At 34.9% G+C, this 26,001-nt stretch overlaps 1 protein-coding gene across 1 annotated transcript in view; it reads right to left on the bottom strand.

Moving 5' to 3' along the window:
• Positions 1 to 26,001, bottom strand: part of Ccdc7 (coiled-coil domain containing 7) — a 262,433-nt gene that overhangs the window by 167,709 nt on the left and 68,723 nt on the right. The window contains exon 15 of the mRNA XM_063254066.1: positions 4,200 to 4,265. Coding sequence (XP_063110136.1) covers positions 4,200 to 4,265 — 66 coding nt within the window. The remainder of the gene's footprint in view (positions 1 to 4,199; positions 4,266 to 26,001) is intronic.

The raw sequence follows: 26,001 nt of genomic DNA, 5'->3' as shown, positions 1-26,001 counted from the left end.
TCATAGCATGACACCAAACTTGTGACAGACTCAGCCACAGGACTCAGGGAAGGCCATCTGGATCCCTGGTCCATTGAATACTGTGAGAGATTAACATGTTGTGCAAACCACTTAACCCGGGGGCAATTTATTATACAGCAACAGGTAAGTGAAATAGTATTTTATGTTTCTCATGTTTCAACCAATGAATTTTAGGAAAGTAAGGAAGGATGGAAAACAGTATATCAGACAAAGACAACAAAATATACAGAATCCTGAAAGTGACAGAACAGTATGTTCCAGGAACTTAAGTGTGTTCATTGCAGCTAAAGCATCCATTATGTGCTGGTGTGCATGAGAATGTTGAAAACATGTGCCTTGCCGGGAAGGGGTCATGAAAGATCAGGCTTAGATCTCAAGAAAGGATCAGCCTTCAGACTGAAGTTCAAGGAAGTCTAAATCAACTGCACAAGAGAAAGAGTATTTTTTAGAGTTTTTCCTCCATAGTTTTGTATTGTAGTACAGGGATACCTCAGTTGTGGAACTAAACCTGTTCCCAACTCATGTTTGAACACCAAAAAGTTCGAGAACTGAACATATTTTCCCCATAAGAAATAATGGAAAACCAACTAATTGGTTTTGAGACCCCAAAACTGCACTTATAAATTCATTTTTCCAACACTTCAACAAATTTCACAAGGATTTCTTTCTTTAACTCTAAAGTGGTTCTCACAGTTTTCCTCATAGCTTTATTGCTGGTATCACTAACTTTTTTTGAAGCCATGGATTATGATATTTTAACGAAAATAAAGTGCAAAAAAAGGCAGAATGATGCTAACATAGGTGCTGCATGTTGTCTGGGTGAGAGCAGAGCTTTACACTGAGCATCACCTTTTGTGGCAGCAGCAACATGCAAGCATGACTTACTTCTGGGCCCGTGGGTTTTTTCAGGTTGGATTTTGAAAGTTACAAACATGAAGCAGATTTTTTTTTTATACTTTTCTGTTTGAGTAGTGGAAAATTAAGAGCTTGGAGTGGCTTGACACTGAGATGTCACTGTAGTTTATCGAAGAATAGTCTTTGAAACTATTTTCTTCTGGTTCTCAACTCTCACGTGCTTAATTCCAAATCAGTGTGTAGTTAACTGATAACTTCGTACTCAAAATGATACTTAACAATTACACCCAGAAAGTAAAGGCAAAAGTCCAAACAAAGAATTATGTGTACAAGTGAAGTAAGAAATAATAGGAAAGGTAACTTTACTATAGCACGTAACACTCCAGTTATTTCCTTACCTGTGGATAGTCTTGAATTTTATCACTTGTCTTTTGTCCCTGTGAATAGGACTTTATCTTACTGGTAGCTTTTATTTTATCAGGACCCATTTCGGCTATTCTGTTGTTCTTGTCATCACTGGTAATGGATTCCGCTGCTTGATTTAGGACATGGTTAAGCTGATGCTTACTTCTTTCAGCCTCCTGTTTTTGAGAAAGTTCAGTTTGTTACACAGTATCTCCTGTGACACTGTTCTACCAGCACCTTCCGGATGTGCGTATTTTTATACCCACATTACTTCTCAACTTTTATTTACTAGTTAGAAGAAGCTAAGTTAAGCTAAGTTAAGGTATAGTCAATAGTTGAAAGACTCCAAATTAAAATTAAAGACTTTTGAAATACCTCTTCCTGTTTCGAGGAGTAGTTTTAATATCCAAGTGTTTTTCCAAGTTGATAATTTTTAAGATTCTAATTACTATATGGGTAAAATAAAAACTAATAAAAGGTAAAGATTATTGAAAGTGGTATACAGTAAATAAGACAAAATCCATTAATATCCATCAAAGAATGAAAGAAAAGGTAAAACTTATTTCTTCTAAAATGAAAATTTTCTTTACCGTATCTTTTAATTTTATTACCAAGAAAATACAGATCAAAAAAAGAACATACAAAAAATCTCCCCACATTGAAAAAACACTGTTAACATTACACTGTAAATCTTTTTATCTGCTTCAAAACATAGCTAGAACATATATCTATACATTTTTATTTTTATCTATGAATCATGCTATTTGAATGTCTCCATAAAAACATATATTAAAATTTAAGACTAAATTTAGTAATATATCATAATTTCTTATCGGTGATCCTTTCAATCATTTGAAAATTTTGCTATTAAGATATTAGTTATACATGAGTGTAAAATTTCTGTACATTTTTATTCTTAAGTGAACTACTAAAAGACAGTTATTAAGTGAAATTGTTATCTTTCCAAGATTTTTTCCTCCAGAAAATTAACAATTCACACTGTTTAACAGAAGCATGTAAAAGATTGATCATTTCAACATACATCAACAAATACTAGATTCTTCTGTTCCCTAAAATTTTAGACAGTAAATTATAAAAATCCCACTATTACTTTAAATTGCATTTATTTGATAAGTGAAAGTGAATTATCTATGTTTGTATGTATTTATTGATCATGTGTGTTTCTTAATCATGACCTGCCTAGTTGTGTATTACAGGGGGTGGCTATACGTATTTCTTTTAGATGTATGAAATATCTTCATATAAATTATTTTACAAGCATTCTCATTTTTGTGGCTCTATGGATTGAAGCTGCTAACCCATCTCTTACTTTTTATGTGAGACTGGGTCTCTTTAAGTCACTAAGTTGTTCAAGGTGAGCTCAAACTTGTGATCCTTCTGCCTCAGCCTCTCAGAGTGTTGGGATAACAAAAGGTGTGTACTACCATGAATGGATGTGTGCGTGTGTATGTATGTTTTGTCATAAAGATTTACAATGACATAGAACAAAATTCATTAACATATTTGTTTGGGGGCTGATACTTTAAAAGCCTTGCTATAGTCAAGAACATTTAGCTGTTATTCAATCCTCACAACTCATTTATTCATTTTGGATGTCAAATCACTATGTATCAAATTTGGTATTTCATGAAACAGAAATTTATTTTTTTTCAAATGTTTACTTTGTGTGACTATTTTACTTTTCTATGAAAAGTTTTACCTAAAATTATATAAAATGGTAAATCATTGAATTTAGTTGAATTTATTTTTGAACTTTTCATTCAGTACCAGAACCTCACTGTAACTCTTGTACAATTTACTTAATTTAATTATTTAATTAACTAATTTATTTTTTTCTTCTTGAGGGTTTCAGTGTACGGGTCAGGTTGGCCCTGAACTCACTTTGTAACCCAGGCTGGCCTCAAACTCAAAGTGATCCTCCTGCCTCAGCTTCCTGAATGCTGGGATTATAGGCATGTGCCACCAAGTCTGGCTGTGCAATCAAATTTATAATTTAGTTATTGTATAATGATTGTATAATCACTATCTATGGACTTTTGGATGAGTAAACCTTCCTTAATTATTTCTTTATATAATTTCTTATGTTTTTATATAATAATTTATTACTCAAAAATAATGTCATTTATATCCAAAACTAAATTTCCTTAAGTTTGTACATCATAGAAATACTGGTGCTAAACTTTCAAAGCCAATTACATCATTTATATTTCTTCATTGTTCAACTATGTCCCATGGTAATATACAGTATTTTTCTCCATTAAAGCTCTCTGTATGTTTTTGTTAAAAATGCTATCCTAATGTCATATTTGAGTAATATTTTGGATAATTATTTTATATACTGCTTTCCAAACAACATGAATAAATATTTTAAGTGATTCTTTTAGATAAAAAGAACATCTATCACTTTTTTATTTTAGTCTATTTTAAAACATACTTTGTCCCTATGCTTTAAAATTATTTTAATAGTAAGTACCTTTAATGACTATCATAATACAAATTGAATACAAATAATTATGTTTTTTTTTACTTAAGAAAATGTAGCACTTTTCATTCTTTTACTGTTTAAGGAAAATTTGAAAAAGAACAATAAAAGCCAGTGTCTTCATTTAACTTAGTTTTAATTTCCTGCAGTCTTTTACTCTTGAATATGTTGCCTATTAGTTTGAAATCAATTGCTTTGATTAAAAAGTTTATTTTCTTTGATTACTTCTTGATAAGAGTAAATAGTATATTCAGGTAGTAGCATTACATACATGAATATATTTAAACCACTCAAGGTAGTAAAATATATGGGTCTATTAATTTATAAGGTCAAATTACTCATTTAAAATATATTTTTATAGATACAGCATTTTTCTTATTTATAACAATTTTAATAGAAACATAATACTCTTTACCAGTAATGCCTCCTTAAGTTTTTCCTGAAGGGCTTTGTTCTCAATTTTCAGGTCATCTGCTACTTTCTAGGAAATAACAAAGACAAAAAGGTATTAATTTTTACATTTTTAAGCATTTATTTTTACAAATTTTACTTTTCAATGATTTACAGATAGCCAAGATGATTATTTGAACACACTTCTAACTTGAGATAAACAGAAACTTTGAAATCTGTAAAATTTCTAAGTTTCAAAGAAAAGTCAAAACAATGAGTAAGGACATTGACCCTTAGAAAATATCAAACTACAGACATTCCTGGAACTATCTACTAATCAGGGATCAAACTCATGACCTTGTGCTTGCCAGGCAGATGCTTTCCTGCTGATGTATTTCCCTGACAATCTACTTAATTTTTATATGACAGGAAAATAATATTCTATCCTACATGTTTATTTAACTACCTGGGATCCCTTTATAGTGTACCCTACTCTGTGTTTCACCAAAGATTTAGAGAATTAAAATACAGTAATGAAACAAAACTAGATTTAATTGAAGTCTACCCATGAGAAAGCAGAGAGAGAGAAAATGAGTGCATATCTCCCACTGTGGTAGACTACTACAAATGGTCATAAATTCTTTACAGTAGCTCTCATGAAAAGGTGGATTCTAGTCCCTCATTCCTTGCAGCTGAGCTAGTTTGTCACCTTTTGGCAAATACAGTACAATGCAAATGGTCCTATGTGTGATCTGAGCTTCAGCTTCAAGGCAAGGTTCAGCTTTGTTTTATTCTCTTGGAAACCAGTCTATGCACCACCAAGGCTAGCCCCCTGGAAGACAAGAGACTGGAAAGAGGTCTAATCTTTCTGGACTGTTGCAGCTGGAACCTCTGACTTTTGAGTGAAACTGGCCAAGATCATATAACCTATGCTATCACATCCTGACATAGATCCCTGATCTCCCAAACGAGTATATGGTGGAGGCTTACATAAAATAAGTGGTATGATTTTAGGGCTCCAGGAGGGTCAAGACCCATTAGCTGAGCTCGAGACTCTAAGGGCTAAGACAAAGCCTTCTCTGGATTGCCCATTTTTAATAGGTCCAACAACAAAGGGCCAGGAAACTGAGGAAAGCATGGGAAACGAGCAGGACCTTAGGAGTAGTAGTAGTAAATTATCATGAAGACATGGTGAAAGTGAGACAATAGGAGTAATTTCTGCAGCTGCAGTCTCTATCGCCTTAATTGATATTTGACCCAATTGTCCACAGCTGTGGCCTTATCTTGCCTTTTGAGGTATCTTTGGCTTCAGGACCAGTGATTCATAAGAGGTTCATTTACTATGAATCAGCTCCTGTTGCTAGGCAAAGGGCCAAGGCCTAAGACAGACTCACAGATAAACACAGAAAGCCAATTAGTTAATTTTAAATCCTGCTCAGAGCTGCTCTGTAATGGTCTCCAATACTATGCTAAATTGGAAACAGAGAAATAACCTATCTTGCCAGTGAGACAAATGATGGATCTGATATTTTAAATAACTAAATATGTAAATAACTAAGTTCTGAGTAATTTTTTATTCAGGAAATTCTAGCTGGTTTACTTAGTGACAAAAAATTTACATTGTTTTATGTTACTAGGACATTTACTAAACTTGAAAGTTGTTTTATATGTTTCTGTAAATGAATGTCAACAATTCCTTCCACCCTTATGTGTGTGCTATTTAAATATGAACTTCCTTATAGAATGTGAAGAAACAATTTCAAGGCCCTCCAGTTCCAGGTTATAGGAAACTTTTGTCATTTTCCCTTTTTCTATTTGTGTTCCTGGAACCATATAAGGATCCTGGGATATCAAATGAATGATGTGACAACAGTCCTGTGAGAGATACAATCTCAGCTCACTGTAGGCACAGATAAAATTTCAGTGAGCATAAACAAAGCCACTCTCCAGCTGATTTCAGAAAACCTATGAATTGTGAGATAATAAACCATTATTGTTAAATAAACTTAATTTACTAAATTTGAGGATAAATTGATATTAAGCAACAAAAATTCCTGGAAGTGGAGTGACACAACAACAAAACCTAAAACTTGAGGTAGTGGCTTTGGGTGCAGCAGGAGAGCAGAAGCTGGAAGGGTGATAAAGAGACCAGGAGTGAAGGAATGTTAACACTTGTTAGTGAACCCTGTAAAAGGAAGGAGGATACAAAGTTAGCCCTGGAGACTGGTAACTGGGGAGGGACTGTGTTATATAGAACAGTTAACACTTGGGCTTAGTAAAACTGTGAATCAGGCTACAGACAATTCCAGATTAAATGGTAATAGTACTATTTGGGTTATATTAGTGACCTACAACCAGATCATTACAAAAAGAGAAATAAGGAGCATCATGCCAGTTTTGTCATTAAAAGTGCATTATTAGAAGTATATAATATCCACATCTATTCTTTACAATATTTCTATTCTTTATTAATTTTATGAATTTTACTAAACACTGAGTACTTAACAGAAAAAATATAAAAAAACTAAAGTACTGAATTGGTAATATTTATTGCTCATCGAAAAACATCAACATTTTCAACATCAATTTTCTAAAAAATAAAAATACAAATAAATTCCTATATGAACTACAGTGAAAATAACATAATTCTACAAAAACAATCTTTACTTCAATTATCACTAGTAAGGCAGTCTTCACACATGACAACAGCATGTTCCACACACACATATGGTATCACTTACACTGACAGCACATGTGTTTTGCTTTCCTGGCCATTCTGTAGGACATACCTGACATCTTGCTGGTCTTGATGTTTTTTTTTTTTTTTGTGGAGGTTTTAATTATATTGTACAATGTATAGTTAGCAGGAACATAAAATATCAATAAAATAAAACATTAAATTCTTAGTATGTACTGCACATTTAAAATAAACATTTCATATCAGCTGTATACTTGCTTATAAAACCTAAAAGATAACATCAGAAATAAATTCCTACATGAACTACTGAGGTGGGGAAACCTGAATCAATAGTAGCCAGGAGCTCAGGAGAAGAAAGGAAATTTTACTGATGCTAGCAGACCCCAGAAGAGTAATTTACAAAGTCTGAGGTAAGGTTTATAGAAAGCTTGTCTTTTTGTAAGTTGGTGAACAAAAGTTACAAGAATAAGGTAAGACTTGTTGAAAGCTTTGGTCCAATGGGTATCATGTGGTGAGCATGGTGATGAGTATAGTTTTATATGTAGCAACTTTGTATCACACTCACAGGTTTTAATTTGGTGACAAATCATATAATTTAGCTGAGTTCAGCAGAAGAGAATACAACGACTGCAGCTTTATTTAACAAAATGGCTACAATTAGGTCAGGATTTCTGCTTCACTATAATGAAACTACCAATAGAACTCTACAACAAAAATATTCTTTGCCTCAACTTCACACTCAAGGCAGTCTTCACACATGACCACTGCACACTGCATACACACATCTCACTCTGACAGCACATGTGCCTAGCTTTACTCTGTAGCAGGCCATCCTTTTCATATTCCATCTTCCTGAGATACCAAGAGCTTTCTTCTACACCATACAATGACTCTATTTATCAGGAGAATAAGATACCAATAAAACAAAATACCAAATATGTAATGAGTGCTTAGAAAAGACATTTACATTTTCATATCAGTTGTTTACTTGTTTCCAATACCTAAAAGATAACTCAAAAATAAGTTTGTGAATTTGAATGTGAATACAAACAAAACTTCACCACTTAAATAATCTTAGCATCTAGTATCACACACAAGGCAGTCTCCACACATGAAAACTGCATTGTCCATACACTAGTGTCATTTACACTGAAACACTTATGTTTTGCTTTCCTGTCCTTTTCTGCAGGACACAGCTGACATTGTTTTGGTTTCCCTGTTGTTGCTGCAGGTCTTTATGATGTTGTGCCTGTCTGTTCATCTATCAATTCACCAATGTGCTCCACAATTTCTTTTTGCATAGTTCCCTGGCAAGAAACATTTTCTCTTTCCTCTGCTATAAATAATCTCTTATTAATTCCAGTTCCAATCTTCTAAGAAACTTTCCCTCTAATATTTTTCACTTATCATTTTCTTTGTAAACTATAAGCTATTTATGCCACATATGTTTATGATTGAGTAAAACACAACCATTGGCCAATGCTTTGGGTTTTGAGTGACATCACAGTTGCTGCATAATTCATCAAAAACATCTATCCTTCTTTGGTTTTGTTGTTGAAAGTTACCATCTCAGGCTTCTGTTTTGCCAAGGTTTCCCTATCAATCTTTTCATCATGGGGTAATGTTGACATCAGCAGTACCAGTTTACTTTTTTGCCATATATGAGGTCAATGTTACATTTTTCTGAAATCCGAAAATTGTATATACAACTCTCTGTTTTGAAATCATGACATTTTGTTTGGAATTTCTGCTTTGTTCTTGTGTATGGTTCCTATGTTGGTCAATTTGGGCTGTGTTGGCAAATATAACACCAGTTGGAAACTGGTAAACTGACTGTTGAATGTCACATTCCAATTATTTTGGAAGATGGGAGCAACTTATGTTCAGAACATAAGTTGGCTTACTACTATATGAATAAAGACCTGGTGGCTAAGTTCAGGAAAAGTTTTTTGAATTTTTTTTGAAGCAGGGTCTCAATATGTAGGTCAGGCTGGCCTCAAACTCATGATGATCTTCCTACCTCGGCCTCTTGAGTGCTAAGATTACAGGCATATATTACCACACATGGCCTCAGGATGAACTTCTAAATTGAAAGCATAATAAATTGTTATATCTACAAAGGCATAAATTTTTATACCACATTGCAAAGATTTTAGGGAATATATTGCCTGAAGCTACACTGACTATTAAATACTGCAATATGTTCATCAACAAGTCATGTATTCAGGTTGTATGTAAATTGCTTCACAATTACAAATCTCTCCAGAAATAAGTGGATAGTAGCCAGATTGCAAGTTCTTTTTCTTTCTTGGGGGTTGGTTTTGTCATCAAACCTCAGGCAATTTTGAAGGAAACCAGATCTCCTCGGTGCCATCATTATTCTACAAACTCCAAGTGAACACACAATGCTTTCCCATAAAATTTTTTACATTCTTGTAATGACCATGAGAAAGCCCTGTTAAGTACACCAGAGCTATGAATTCTTTCAGTTGAGCTAGTGAGGTGTCATAATAAATAAACTTTGTGTACTTCTGTGAGTATATGCAGAATGTTTTACTTGTATTTCAGTGTTTGTGTATTTTACAATGTCTTGTGGCAGTTCATCTGTTGCAAACAATTTCCAACACTGGAAATTTCCAATTTCCTGTTGGAACTCCATCCAACAGTTTTCACCACTACCATGATCATCACTACATTTTCTGACTTCTAACATTGGGTTGTTGCATTTGTTTGTGTGATCATTTTGTCACATTTTGACTAGTCAAATATGTACTGTTTTCTTTGTCGTCTAAATCAAGGAGCTCTGTATCTGTACCAGTTGTTTCTTGCTTCATTTCACTGTCACAGAAACTTTGTTTCAAATGGGCAATGTCAAAATCATTATCATTTTCATCTTCCATACATGAGTGATCTGATGATTCACTTTTGACTACCACCAAAACATAGAAATCTGGTTTTTCATGTTCCAATGTACTAAGTTGGACTACTTCTACTAGAAAAATAACAATAAACCCACATTTTATTGTGGTAAAGTACATGTTTACATAGCAGAAGAATGGTGTAGGTATATTTTAATTTGCCATGATGCTCAGGTAAACATACACTAAACCTATTAGATCATACACGTGGGTAAAAATCCAAGTTGACACTTTTGTATACATTGTTGTTTTTCAGACCAAGTGGCTAAACACAAAGATTGGTTCCTATATCCCACAGGCACAGCTACTGAGATACACAACTGGCTAGTACTGTGCAAAAGTACAAATTTACAGTAGAAAAGTATGCGATTTTTTAAAACCAATGTTATGTCCCTCAAGTAGAAGAAATGTCTGTTTTAACATTGAAATTAGAGATGAACTATGAGGGAAGGCCCAGAGAATGGCCTCTCCTTTTGTGGCTACTGTGATCCAGAAGGCCCAGAGGCCATTGCCTCCCCTCACTGCTACCATGATTGAGGTAAACCATGCAGGAAGATCCAGAGACTGAAGGGAACACTAATGAAACAGTAGGGTCCCAACGAGGATGCAGAGGATGGACAGATGGGACTAGTGTGGAAAAGAATGAAGCAACAATACCAATGTGAGCCAACAGGTGTAAATTATGTGAACCAGCTATGAATTTATGGACAAAGACATATGGAATATAAGCAGGAGAGTGGGCCATCCCTTTTCTCCCTCTCTCTTTTTTTCTTTTCTTTTTTCTTATCTTTTTAAAAATGTCTGGGAAGAACTCCAGCCACAGAAAACTAATCCCATCCCTCAAACTCAGAGACCAAGTTCAGATGATCCCTTGCTTACTGCTTCATTCTTTCTCTTTTGCTCTCTTTTCTAGTTTCCTCAAGCTTGTGCAGTCATCCTTTGTCCTCCATCCTGCTTGTACTTTCTTTTGAATTCTCTTTGTTTTATCCATTACCCTCTAAAATTTCCCCACCACAGGTTACAACCACTCTACCAAGGGGAAACACTTTGCATACACACTCCCAACTTATGGTTAAAGGTACAAAACTAATAGTTAACACAGTTTGTTACTTTCTAAACTGTGCTCAGTGATATTGTTATTGCTAATTACACTATTTTAGCTAGGATGTCATATCTGTTGTAATCAGTTTTCCCTTCTATAACAATGCTGGGAAGATTTGAGGTAGTAACCTTTACAGCCCAGCACCAAAGAGCTGGAGAATGAGCCAAACAGAATTCAACATCTCTTAATTAGGTGGGAAGATAGAATTTTGGAACAGATACAAAAGGAGAACCTTCTGTACACATAAGACATCACTGAAAGACTTGATACTAGTGATACAGTTACATATTACTTAAATTTACAAGGATCAACACAGAAAACAAAATAAAAGTTTTGAAGTAAAATGCAATCTCAGACTTCTAGCATAAACAGAACAAATCAAGGAGGCAAAGGAAAATGGAATATACACACCTGAAATTTCAGAAATGATAGCAAGCAAAGTAAAGATACAAACACATGAGGCAGCAGAAGAAATCAGAACGAAATAATAATTTCTAAGGTGAAGAAGAAATAACAAAAATCATAAATCAAATGCTCAGCAAATCTAGAGTGGCAATAGAGAAAAAATAGAGGATGATAGAGGCTAAGGCAGGAGGCTGGTTGTGATTTAAAGACCAGTCTGGGCTACAAAATGAGCTCAAGGTCAGCCTAAACTCTATGGTGAGACCCTGTGTCAAAAAAGACAAAAAAAGGATGACATGAAAATGAAGGAAAAACAGGAAAGAAATAGAATGCATCACATGGACTCAAATAGATATCCAGGAAATTAATAATTACACTGAAGGATAGCTGAATTGCTTGAACAAAACTGAAGAAGACTTTCAGATCTTGAAGACAGAGTCATGGCTAGTAATCACAAAAGGAAAGATCTTTTAAAAATAACAAGGGATTAGGAAATAACAATTCAACAGCTACACAACCCAAAGAAAAGCAATATAAGACTGAAAGACTGATAGATGTTTATGAAACATCAGGAGCCAACATAAATGACATAAAAAGACTATCTGCAGAAGTAATAACAGAAAAATTTCCAAGGATGGAAAAACAATCTGACATACAGATAGGTGACATATATGGGATTCCAATTAGCCATGGACAAAATAAATCTACATCCAGACACATTATAATCAAGGTCCCAGAAATCAGCACAAGAACAGAATATTAAAAGCTTTTAGAGAAAAGAGACAGAGCATCTATAAAGGAAAGCCCATCAGAATCAATACAAACTCTCAAGTTAAGAAAAGCTTGGAGCAAAGTGTTCCAAGTCTTGAAGGAAAACAATATCCAACTCAGATTGATGTGCCCTGCAAAACTATCTTTCAAAATTAATGAAGAAATAAGATACTTCCATGAAAAAGAACTACATAAGAAAATCATGAATACTCAACCAACCCTACAAGGAGTACTGAAAGATATTCCAGAGAGAGATAAAAATGGCTACAATTCCCAGAACAACAAACCACCAGGTAGGGCAAGCAACTGAACAGAGTGAAAAAGCAGGGAAACAACAGCAGGAAAATAACTTGACAAAGATAAGCCAATACATGAGTGAATACCATCAACAAAATATCCTCAATTCACCAAAGAAACATATTGGCAGAATAGATCAAGAAACAAGATCCAACAATATGCTGAATATAAGAAACACACTTAACTCCAAAAGAAATGCATAGACTCGAAGTCAAAGAATGGAAAACAATACTCTATGCAGTACTCAGAAACAACAGGGGTAACAATTCTGTTTGGAGAAAATGTGAAGTTCAAACCAAAATTGATGAAAACAGATAAAGGTCAGCACCATATCAGTGTAAAGTGAACAATTCAAGAGGAAGAGATAACTATCACAAGTATGTATGCACCAAATATGGAGCACTGCAATATATAACATGAGTTAATATACACAAAAATCAAATAAGCAATAACAAAATTGTAATGGGGGACCTTAATACCATATTGTAACAGAGAGATAGATTTCCCAGACCCAAAGAAGTTAGCAAAAAAAATCAGAAATGAATCAAGCCTGTGAAAAAATACTTAGTAGATATTTACAGAATATTCTATCAAAAAACATCAGAACAGGCATTCTTCTCAAATGCACATAATACATTCTGTAAAACAGATAAACAGATAAATTAGCCCAAGACTCAGTAAATGCAACGGTACTGAAATTATCCCATGAATCTTATCTGACCATACTGCAATGAAATTGGAAATCAACCACAAAAGAAACCACAAAAACTCCACCACCCCCCCACACACAGAAATTAAGTAACACACTCCTGAAACACCAATGGGTCACAGACAAAATTACAGGAGAAACTGAACAACATGTACAATTTTTAAAAATCTAGATACAGCATACTGGCATACAATGAAAATAGTTTTAAGAGGGAAATTTATAGCAGTGATTTCTCACATCAGCAAAACAAAATGAGCACAAGTAAACAACCTAATATTATACCTTAAACTTCCAGAAAAATAAGAGCAAAACAAACTGAAAGCCCATACATGGGAGGAAATTATAAAGATCAGAGCTGAAATTAATGCAACTGAGACTAAGAAAACAAAACAATTAATGAAGAATTGGTTGTTTGAAAGAATATATAAAATTGATAAAGCCTTAGCCAACTTTATCCACAAAAAGCAAGAAAATCAAATTAAAGCAAGACTCAAATTAATGCCTTGAGGAATGAAAAGGATAAAATCATTACAGATCCCATGGAAATTCAGATCATCAATACCTACTTTGAAAATCTTTATTCTCATACAAGGAAAAAAATCAGAGAAAATGGATTCCTAGACACGTATGGATTACCAGAGCAGAATCAAGAAGATATAAAAATTCTGAATAACCCAGTATCAGTTAATGAAATTAAAAATGTAACTAAAAACTTACCAACAAAGTAAAGCCCAGGTCATGATGGATTCACTGAAAAATTCTACAAGAAATTTATATAAGATGTAACATCTATATGTCTTAAAATCTTTAATGAAATTGAAAGGGAAGGAATACTCTAATTTATTCCCGGAGGCAAGTATTACCCTGATAACAAAACCAGACAAAGACCCAACCAAAAAAAGGAGAAATATAGGACACTCTCTATAATGAACACAGATGCACAATCCTCAATTAGATACTAGTAAAGGGAATGCAACAAATAATCAAGATTATATACCATGACCAAGTGGGATTCATTCCAAAAGTACAGGGATAGCTAAGCATATACAAATCAATAAAGGTAATATACAATATTAACAGAGCCAAGGGCAAAAATCAGCTGATTCTCTGAAGAGATTCATGAAAAGTTTTTGATAAAGTCCAGGACTCATTAATGAACCCTAAAGAAAAATAACATAGAATCTTTACCTAAAGCTGATAAAAGTCTTTATTACAAACCAACAGCCAACATTATATAAAACGGACCAAATCTGAAAGCTTTCATTCTAAAATCAAGAACAAGACAAGGATATCCACTGTAACCATTCCTATTTAATATACTGTTGGAACCTTACACAGAGCAATTAGACAAGAGAGAGAAATAAAAGAAATAAGGCTAGGAAAGTAAGAAGTTAAGTTACGATTATTTGTAGATGATATGATATCTACATAAAATATCCCCAAAATTCCACCAATTTAGATTTAATCCACTAGATTTAATAATCTAATTCAGTAGTGCATCTAGATATTAAATCAGCACTCAAAATTCTACAGCATTTCTGCATGCAAACAACAAACTACCTTAAGGAGAAATTATGGAAAACACACCCTTCACAATAGCATCCAAAAAGTGAAATACTTACGAATCAATCTAGCAAAAAAGTAAAAGAAAGGGTTGGGGATATAGCTCAGCAGCACAGCACCTGCCTAGCAAGTATGAGGCCATGAGTTTGATCCTCAGTACAAAAAAAAAAAAAAAAAGAAAGAAAGTAAAAGATCTATAGATTAAAAATTACAGTACTCTGAAAATGGAGATTGAAGATGATATCACAATATGGAAATATATTGTCACGGTTTATGTCAGTGGACCCCAGGCCTCATGGAGACACAAAATGTACTGGATGAGAAAGTAGGGAAAAATCTTGAAAAAATAGGTGTAGGCAGAGAGTTCATTAACAAAACCCAAACCACATTATGCATCTGTGATTGGTTCATTGTATAGTGCTTGGATTGATGGTGTCAGTGCTACACCCACATAGGGGTGGAGCCAGGATGTGATGTAATGACAAGAAGAAGGCATGTCTTGATCTCTTGCCAGTTTTTGCCTTGTTGTTTGCAGCCGCCATGAACTGTGGCCCTGCCATGCCACCCTGCCTCAGAGCCCGATGAGTATGGACTGAAACCTCCAAAAACTGTAAGAAATAAACCATTCCTTTCCCAATTTTGGACATCAGGTGTTTTGTCTCAGCAATGAGTAAAAAGTAACTAAGACATATATTTATTGCTCTGATACAAATAATCAACATAGTGAAAATGGCCATAGTCTCAAAATCGTTGTACAGACTTAAGGCAATCCCAAATAAAATACCATTAAATACTTAATAGAACTAGTGAAAACATTCCTAAAATTCATTTGATACCAGAAGAGACCTAGAATAGCAAAGCGATTCTGCACAAGAAAGGCAAGTCAGGAGGCAACACAATCTCTGAACTGGCATACTACAAAGCTACTGTAATAAAATGAGCATGGAACTGGCAAAAAAAAAAAAAAAACACCTGAGGATCATTAGAACTGATTATAAGATACAGACACCATTACAAACATATGTGACCACTTTATCTTTGACAAAGGGTCAAAAGTGTTCATTGGACTAAAGATAGCTTCTTTTACAAATGGTGCTGTAAAAAGTGGCTCTCTCCATGCCAAAGTCTAAAACTAGACTCATAACCTTTGCTATGCACTGAAGTGAAAATGGATCAAAGATCTAAATTTTAAAACAGAGACACAAAATGTACTGGATGAGAAAGTAGGGAAAAATCTTGAAAAAATAGGTGTAGGCAGAGAGTTCATTAACAAAACCCAAACCACACAGGAAATATATCAAAGAATCTAGAATTGGGATTTCATTCTATCACACAGTTTTAGCACACCAAAGGAAATCACCAACAGAATGAAAAGACAACCCACAAAGTGGGAAAAAAATTTTAGCCAATTGTCTCTCAGACAAAGGACTTTTATCTAGAACATATAAAGAATTGAAAAAAATCAGACACCCAAATTCAAAAACTCAATCCAAAAATGGCATCTGAGATGAATGTATACTTCTCACATAAGGAAATACAAGTGGAAAATAAATCCATGAAAAAATACTCAAGATCATTGGTCATTTGCAAGATATCAATAAAAACAACCCTGAGCCTATATCTCACTCCAGAAAGAATGGCTATCATCAAGAAATCAACCAATAACAAATGCTAGAGACACTGTGGGTGTAAGTGAAGACTGATGAATCCACTGTGGAAAGCAGTATGGAGATTCCTAAAGAAGCTAGCATTAGAGGTCCCATTTGACCCAGCTACTCCCCTTACAGTTATCTTCCCAGAATTGAAAACATCATACCACAGCAATGTACATGCATGAGTATTTATTTATCTAATTTCATTTTAAAAAGATAAAAAGAAAAATACAAGAAAAATAAGAAAAAAGAGACAAACAAGGATAACAAAAACCCCTCAAAAATAACAACATAGGCTTTCAAAACAGGTGGTAGGAATGTAACTAAGGTTATTACTTTGCATAGTTATCTTCAAAAGAGTTACTCAGATTATCAAATATAAACATGCAAAATTGATCTAATCCTATGAAGGTTAACTGTGGTTTTCTAGAACTAATAGAATTAACAGTACAATCATCTTAGCTATCTTTTTTTTTTGTACCAGTGATCAAACTCATGACCTCATGCTTGCCAGGAAGATGCTTATGCCACTGAGCTAAATCCCTAACCAATCTTAGCTATCTTAAGTGCATATATACATATTTGTATCTTTTGTCTTTTCCCTTCATTTTTCCTATCCAAGTTATTTTTCCCCTTTGAGAAGTTTCTTACCCTTTCACAGTATTTATTAAAGATTTGGGATCTTATTTACTCTTTCAGTTTCTTTCACTAGGGAGACAGTATGGTATTTACACGTGAGTTTATTTCACATCTGAGTATGGTGTCAAATTGCATCCATTTACCTATACAAGCCTCAGTGTGATCCTTCTTTATAGCTGAAAAGTATTCCACTGTATAAAAACACATCTTTTTATATATTCTTCAGCTGATGGGCATTTAGGTTATTTCCAAGATTTGGTGATTACAAACTGTGCTGCTAAAACATGGGTGCACATATATCGCTGTGGCATGCCATTTTCAATTCTTCTGGGAATATTTCCAGAAGCAGAATAGCTGGGTCTAATGGGATATCCAATCCCAGCTCGTTGAGAAAACACAATTCCACAAACAATGTGGAAAACACTGATTTCCACATTGTTTGCACCAGTCTACACTCACACCAGCAGTGCAGAACAGTTCCTTTTTCCTCAACAGCCACTCCAGCATTTGTTATTGTTTGTTTACTTGATCCTTGGACATTCTTTATAGAGATGGAATCTCAGGATTGTTTTAATTTGCATTTCTCTAATGACAAATGATGATGAACATTTTTCATATATTTATTTGCTACTTTCATTTTTCAGCTGAGAAGTGAGTATTCTAAATCTAAGATACCCATTTTTGGATTGGATTTTTGAATTTTGGGGAACTCATTTTTTAAAATTCTTTGTATGTTCTAGAGAGAATTCCTTTGTCTGTGGGACAGTTGAATTAAGATGTTTTTCCCAATTTGTAGGTTTTCTTTTCACTCTGTTGGAGATTTCTTTCAACATGCAAAAACATGTTTTAATAAGATGAGATCCCATTTTTTTTTGGTGGGGGTACTGGGTATCAAACTCACAATCTGTGTTTACCAGGCAAGTGGTTGAGCCATTGAGCTATATTCCCAGCCCCAGCTGTTGATTCTCTGAAGTATTTCCCCTGCAGTTTGATTTATCTTAATGAATCCTCTGCCAATCACTATGTCTTCAAAATTTCTACCTACTTTATCTTCCAGGAGAGTTAGTGTTTCTGTACGAATATTTAGATCTTTGATCCATTTTGTATTTAATTTAGTGCATTGTGATAGGCATGGGTATAATTTTACTTTTCAGCATATGGAAAGCCAGTTTTTCCAGCACCACTTAATAAAGAGGTTATCTTTCTTCCACTGAATATGTTTGGCCCCTTTGTCAAAGATAAGGTGGCTTAATGTGTTTGTAGTTGTGGTTGTATCTTCTAATCTAATCCATGATCTTCATGTCCATTTTTATTCCAGTGCCATGCTCATTTCATCACAGTAGCTTTATAGTATAACTTCAAGTCAGGGATTGTGATGCCTCCCACCTTGCCTTTGTTGCCCAGAATTGCTTGTGCTATTCTAGGACTCTTCTGGTTCCAGATCAATTTTAGGAATGATTTCTCTAGATCTGTGAAGTATGCTAATGGTATTTGATTGGAATTGCTTTAAATCTGTGTAATAATTTTTGGAGAATGGCCATTTTCACAATGTTTTTTCTTCCTATCCATGAATAAGAAATGTCTTTCCATTTTCTAAGATCCTCTTTGATTTCTTTTTTTTTTTTAATTTTGAAAAGAACAAAGCCAAATAAGAAAGGAAACAAAATGGGATCATTTAAAACAAAAAGATGGACATAGTACATTATGAAAACCACAATACAAGATGACCTACAATGGTTATTATGATGTCTCTTGTTATCGTCAATAGAATTATCTATATCATCAGGCATAGTAAAATTGAACATAGTACAGAACAATCAATAAAAACAATACATTGGAAACATTATAAGACTTCAAAATCAGGTAATAGTCAAACCAGAATGGGTATCATAGTAAATCTTATCATCTTCAGAGTAGTTGCCTATACTTTCAGACTTGATACTATCAAACATAACAGATTCGAATAAAATCAGTCAAGACAAGACAGCAATCTAACAAACCAGATTCAAATAAGATCAGTCATAAAAAGACAGTACAAGTAACATAGGGCTTTAGATCAAGTTAATAGGAAATTAAGGGATGGTTACCATAGTATATCTGGCTATTTTTGGAATAGCTTTCTGTGCCCTCAAATCTAATACAAGTAGACAGACTGGAACACAATATAGGCAAACCAAACAGAGTGATGACAACTATGTGGGTTTTAAATCATGATATACTATTAACAATGTCTTCTGCCTTCCTTTTTTAGACAATTCCTTCCTTTCACTTTCACAGAGTGCATTATAAATTTTGGATCCCACTAACTCTTTTAGTTTTTAGATTAGGGAGGCAATCTGCTATTTATCTAAGTGGTTCTGAACCTTTTTACACCTGAGCTTGATTTTAAATTGTATTCCTTTACCTACAAGAGCCTCAAGGTTTTCCTTCCTTATAGATGAGTAGTTCTCCACTACACAAATCGTCATAAGAGAGAGATCTTTCCTTTCACAATTACACATTGCAAACCTGCCTTTGAGTTTTGATAGTCTATCTTCAGTTTCTTTCAAGCAGTTTTGCCAGCTTTTAATGGAGTTTTTAATTTCTTGGTAATCTCTTTTAACCTGTTTCATGTACTCTAGATTGTTTTATATTCTTCATCGAAGGTTTCCCTTCTTTTTCTGTGCTCCTCCATTCTTCCATCTGTGTCTTCTTGGGAGGTGCTTAGCATTTATTAATCTTCTTATATATTGCTGTACTTGTATTAGTATTTTTTTGAGTTCTTCTACAAATGTCATGAAGATATTTATGTCAGCTGATGCTGCTTTCAAAACTTTAGGTTTGCTGCCTCAATCTCTTCTATGTTTACCTCTCCTGGACTCATATTCCCTGGGTTGGCAGCTAGAGACTTTTTTTTATTTCTCTTGTCGTGTTTCTGGTTTCTTCCAGACAAATGTATTGTGGAGGTCCCAGGCCCTTTCTGTATTGGTTACAGTTACTCTGAAGTATGCTGGCCAGGGATTACTGCCCTCTCCAGTTTGCTGTTGATCACTGAGGTACAAGCAGGGGCAGTGCAGGCTGGCCCTTTCCTCCAAGCCAGTCAACTACTGGGGATCTTCACCACATTAATGTGTACTGTATGGAAGGAATCAGTTTGAGACAGCTTCAGGGGCAACTTTGTCCCTGGCTATTGGGTTCTGCACAGGTGCAGGACCCAGCCCAAGCTGTTCCCACCAATATGCTCCATGCCAGAAGCAGCCAACTGAAGCCCTTATGGTTCTAGGCTCAGGCCTGTCCTTCCCAATTCCAAGATGTTGCCCAGCCGTTCACCCCCTCTCATGGGAGGACCAAATTCTGAGCACTCACTGCAGGCCAGTGTGGGTCTCCACACTGGCAATGTTCTCCATTGCGACACATCCTGCTGGTGAGGTCTTTGGGCTCACCAACCTCCAAATTCAGCACAACTGCAAGTCAGACCAGTTCTGATGAGAGCGTGTCTGGCTTTAGCCTTACACACACACTTTTCTTTCTTTTTTTTTTTTTTTCTTTTTCCTTGGTTTCTTCTTTGGTCATGAGAATCCTCTTCTTTTGTCTGGTCTTCTCAATGGTGTTAAATTCTAGCATCTGAGCTGTTTCTCTCTGAGAGGTTCTTTACCTTGCTACTTATTGATCTGCCATCTTGCTGCCACAGCCTATATTCTGATTTTTCTAGAGTAGTGCAATTTTCACTATGTAGATCTTTTACTTCATTAAATTGATTCCTAAGTATTTCCTTTTTTTGGTTTCTACAGTAAAGGATGTGCTTTCTCTTATTTTTCAGTGAGTTTGTTGTTTGTGTACAAGAATGCTATGGATTTTTGAGTGTTGTCTTTGTATATAGCTGCATTACTGAATTTGATTTAATACATCTGGAAGTCTTTCAATGAAGTTTTGGGGGTCTCCTATGTAGATAATCATGCCATTTGCAAATAATGATAATTTAGCTTCCTCATTTTCTATACTAATTCTTTTTATTTCTCTCTTTTGTCTAATTGCTTTGGTTAAGGTTTCCCATAGTATATTGAACAGGAGTGGTGATAGTGGATGTCCTTGTCTTGTTCCTGATTTTAGAGTGAAAGTTTTCAGCTTTTCATTATTTAATATGATGCTGGATATTGTTTTGTCATAGATGACTTTTATCAGTAAAGTCCATGTATTTTAATTTTCCATAGGATTCCTATCATGAATGAGTGCTGGACTTTATGAAAATCTTTTTCTGTATCTATTCAAATAATCATGATTCTTATCTTTGCATCTATTGATTTGGTGTATTATGTTTATTGATTTGCACATGTTGAATCATCCCTGCATTCCTGGGAAGAATTACACTTGTCCCTGGTGTAAAATCTTTTTGATGACTTGCTGCATTCTGTTTGCCAGTATTTTATTGAGGATTTTTGCATCTATGTTCATTATGGTGATGGGCCTGTAGTTCTCTTTTTTGGTTGGGTCTTTCTCAGTTTTGGTATTAGTGTAATACTTGCTTGCAGGAATGAGTTAGAGAAAATTGCTTCCCCTTCAATTTCTTTGAAGATTTTGAGGAGTGTTAGTATTAAATCTTCCTTGAATTTCTTGTAAAATTCCACAGTGATCCCTTAGTACCTGGACTTTTCTTTGTTGGTAAATGTCATGGTTTATGTTGGTGGCCCATAGGCCTCATGTGTTTACATTGTGCATTTGTGATTGGTTCATTCTTTAGTGCTTAGATTGATGGTGTCAGTGCTACACCAGCCTAGGGGTGGAACCAACATACAATGCAATGGCTAGAAGGAGGTGTGTGTCTCTATCTTGCCGGTTTCTGCCTTGCTGTTTGCAGCTACCATCAACTGTGGCCCCACCATGCCACCCTGCCTTAGAGCCAACTAAGTATAGACTAAAACCTCCCAAAACTATAAAAAGTAAACCTTCCCTTTCCCAACTTTGGATATCAGGTATTTTGTCTCAGCAACAAATGAAAAGTAACTAAGACAAAATTTGGCACCAGGAGTGGGGCCATTGCTGTGACTATACCTGACCATGTTTTTCAAGAGGCTTTAAAAATGGCTGTGGGAAGAATTTTAAAAGGTCTTGTGAGCAGAGGTTTAGAGGCCTAGATACAGAGAGCTAGAGTAGCTCATGCTGTTCTATGGAGGAGATTCTGGTCAGTGCTCAAGAGAACAAAACGTTGATAAAAAGCCTTATGGTAAAGACCGGGCTTGAGAGGTTTCGCTGGGAAAAAGGATTGCATTGGCTGTTAGACTCCCCACAGTGTGTTTTATGGTTGGCAAAAAGTTTGTCTACATTTTGCTCATGCTGAGAGATATTGCCTAAGACTAAGATTAAGGACAATAGACTGATTAACCTGGCAAAAAATTTTTTCAAGGCAGCCAAAGGTTGAGGCTGTGGCATGGCTATTGTTGGGGGCTTTTAGCCAGTTATATGTTGCAAACCAAGAGCAAAAAGTCCAGCAGGGAAATTTAAAATTCTGTGAATTTGTAAAAAAAAAAAAAAAAAAAACTCCAGTAAAGCTGTGTATTATAAAGATAGAGCTGAGACTTCAATTGCTGGAAAAAAAAAAAAAAAAAGATGGCCAGGAGGCTTTCCAAAAAGCAGTTGGTCTCCATCCTTTACAGCCTCAAAACTGCAACAGTAAAAAAATTTTCTCAGGGGAGAAAGCTTCTAAGCATCATGCTCCAAAATGTGACAGAGGCCACATGAGATTCCAAAAGGTAGCAGCCTCATAAGGTTGCAAAATGGCAACAGCCACATGATATTCCAAATGGTGACAACATAAAAAAGCTTTCCCTCACAATCAGGTGATCAGAGCCCAGTAATATAGACACTAGACCCTTACAGCCAAATAATAATAATAATAATAATAAATAATCCTGGCTACTGTTCCAGCTGGCAACAAATCTTGATGACGTCACATGGTGTTGATTTTAGGTGCAAAAAAATTGCACAAATTCTGAGAGTAAAATGGCTTCCACTTCTATTGCAAAAGGGCTGGGAGGCCAAGCAGTGTGCCCCTAACAGGGCAATTTATAAAGATATAAGGATAAAGCCAAAGGTGCAGTGGAGACCCCAAAAATTTTAAAAAGCCAAAAACATAGATCTTCCAAAAAAAAGCCACAAAAAGTAAGCAGAGAGGGTTTAAAAAAAAAAAGCTGTGGGAGCTAAAATCCCTAAAAGTGCCATAGGGGTAAAATTATCCAAGCCTTTCAGAGCTTACAACCAGATTGCTTCAAATGCTGAGCATAAAACTCTAAGACTTAATGTTTGCCCTGCTACATGTTGGACTTGCTTTGTTTGCAATGCTTTATATTCTCCTGCTTATATCTTTTAAAATGGTAATATTTATCTTATGCATTTGCATTTCAAATATGTTTAACCTTGTTTCATTTATACAGGGGTTACAGTTAAAGAGTTTGCCATTAGATATCAAAAGAGACGAGACTTAGAATTCTCAGCAATGCTAAAAATGTTAAGACTTTGACAACTCTTAGAGATAAACTAAATGGCTTTTATATAAAAGATGTGCAAGAGTCTTTGGAGGCCACAGGTAGAATGTCATGGTTTATGTTGGTGGCCCCCAGGCCTCATGTGTTTACACTGTGCATTTGTGATTGGTTCATTGTCTAGGGCTTGGATTGATGGTGTTAGTGCTACACCCATCCAGGGGTAGAGCCAACAAACAATGTAATGGCTAAAAAGAGGCGTCTCTCTTTCTCTCTCTTGCCAGTTTTCACCTTGCTGTTTAGAGTCACCATAAACTGTGGCCCCTCCATGCCACCCTGCCTTAGAGCCAAGTAAGTATAGACTAAAACCTCCAAAAGCTATAAAAAAATAAACCTTTCTTTTCCCAACTTTGGGCATCAGGTATTTTGTCTCGGTGACAAATAAAAAGTAACTAAGACAGTAATGTTCCAACTATATTTTCAATTTCATAAATTGAAATAGGGTTATTCATAGTTTTACAATTGCAGCTTTGCAAATTCAAATGTTTCTAGGAATCTGTTCATTTCTTATTTGTTATTGAACCTATGTGACTAAAGGTTTCTCAAATAGGTATTGATGACCTTACGTATTTCTACAGAGTCTGTAGTGATTTTGCCCTTTTCATTCCTTATTGCATGAATTTGAGTTTTTCTTTCTTAAAGAAGGTTGGCTAGTGATTCACCCATTCTATTTATTCTTTCAAAGAAACAACTCTTTCATTCTTTATGTTTTTTTAAATCTTTATTGCTTTGACTTGTGCTCTGATCTATATAATACCCTCCCTTCCTTTGGTGCTGGTCTTGACCTGCTCTGCTTCTTCCAGATGTTTGAAAAGTAGCATTAGGTTATTTGTGTTCATTCTCCTTTCCTGATGTGGGAATTCACCACAATAAATTTCCTTCTGAGGACTGCTTTTATTGCATTCCACAGGTTCTGGTAAGCTGTATGTGTATTTTTGTTTACTTGTAGATATTGTTTAATTTATTCTTTAATTTCCTCTGTGAATCACTGATTGTTCAGGAGTGTATTATGTAGTTTCCATGTGTTTGTGGAGTTTTTGCTCTTTCTTTTTTCATTAATTTACAGTTCATGGCACTATGGTCAGATAATATGCACTGGATAATTTTGACTATTTTTCACTTACTGGCATATTATTTGGCTTAGTATATGGTCTATTTTAGATAATGTCCCATGTGAAGCTGAAAAGAATGTATATTCTCATGTTATTGGGTAGAACACTGTACATGTGTTCACAGGTTTGATTCTGTTCTGTTATTTCTTTGCTGATTTTTTGTTTAGTGGATCTGTCTTTTTGTGTTAATAGGTTGTTAATGAAACCACTATAGTTATGCTATTACTTGAGTTTTCATATCTATTAATATTTATTTTACATAGCTGGATGCTCCCATATTTGGTGTGTAAATACATTTAAGATTGTTATCTGCTCCTCTTGAAGTTTTCCCCTAAGTAGTGTACAGTGACTTTCTTTATCTATTCTGATCATTCATGGTTTGAAGTTCACATTGTCTGTAAACAGAGTAGCTAACCCTCCTTATTTTGAGTGGGGGTTCCTGTTGCATCAAATATTGTTTTCCATCCTTTGACTTTTAGTCTATGAATTTCCTTTTGTATTAAATGGGTTTCTTGTAAACAGCATATAGTTGGAAGTTGTTTCTTGATGCATTCTGCCAGTATGTTTCTTTTAATTAGTGAAATGAGGTCATTTACATAAATGGTTATAAGTGATATACATTGACTTATTTTTGTCAGGTAATCTTTCTGCTGTTGGTTGTTTGTCTTTCCCCTCTGTTTAACTGTTTTCTGTGCTTGGTGTTTTTTTCTGTTGGTATTCTTGAAATCTAGATATTTTTATGTCTATCGAGAATACCTTTCAACATTCTTGGTAGGGTTGGTTTGAGGGTCATAAAGTTGTTTTTCGGAAGTATCTTATTTCTCCATCAGTTTTGAAGGATAGTTTTGCATGGTACATCAATGTGGGTTGCAAGTCATTTTTTTTAGGACCTGAAATACTCCATTCTATGTTCTCTTGTCTTGTTTATGTTAGGAAGTCTGCTGTGATTCTGATGAGTTTTCCTTTGGTTTTTTTCCTTGTATTTTTGAGATAGGGTTTTTTGCCATGTAGCTCAGGTTGGCCTTCAGCTCACTTTGAAGCCCAGGCTGGACTCAAACTTGCAAAAATCCTCCTTCTTTAGCCTCCCAATTGCTGGGATCACAGGTGTGCACCACCCTATCTGGCTTCTTTTATAGATGATTTGTTTCTTTCCTCTAACAGCTTGTGATATTTTGTGCTTATGTTGAATAACTAGGATGTTGATTATTATATGTCTTGGTGTAGGATTATTTTGGTTACAGTTAATTGGAGTTCTATATGCCTTACTTCTCTGTATGTAAGTTTCTTTTCCCATGATTGGACTCAAAGAAGAAACCAAAACTTTTTGATTGTGCAGCCACATTTATAGAAGCACAATTTGTAATATATAAATCTGGAAACAACCAAATGTTCATCAACAACTGAGGATGTATAAAAAAGATGTGGTACAGTACACAGGGGAGTACTACT

Source organism: Cavia porcellus, unplaced genomic scaffold (assembly GCF_034190915.1).
Source record: "Cavia porcellus strain 051 isolate PalLab524CR breed Dunkin Hartley unplaced genomic scaffold, mCavPor4.1 scaffold_7, whole genome shotgun sequence".
Taxonomy (NCBI): domain Eukaryota; kingdom Metazoa; phylum Chordata; class Mammalia; order Rodentia; family Caviidae; genus Cavia; species Cavia porcellus.
Note: the sequence above shows the minus strand (reverse complement) of the source record. Positions and strands in the feature narration are given on the sequence as shown.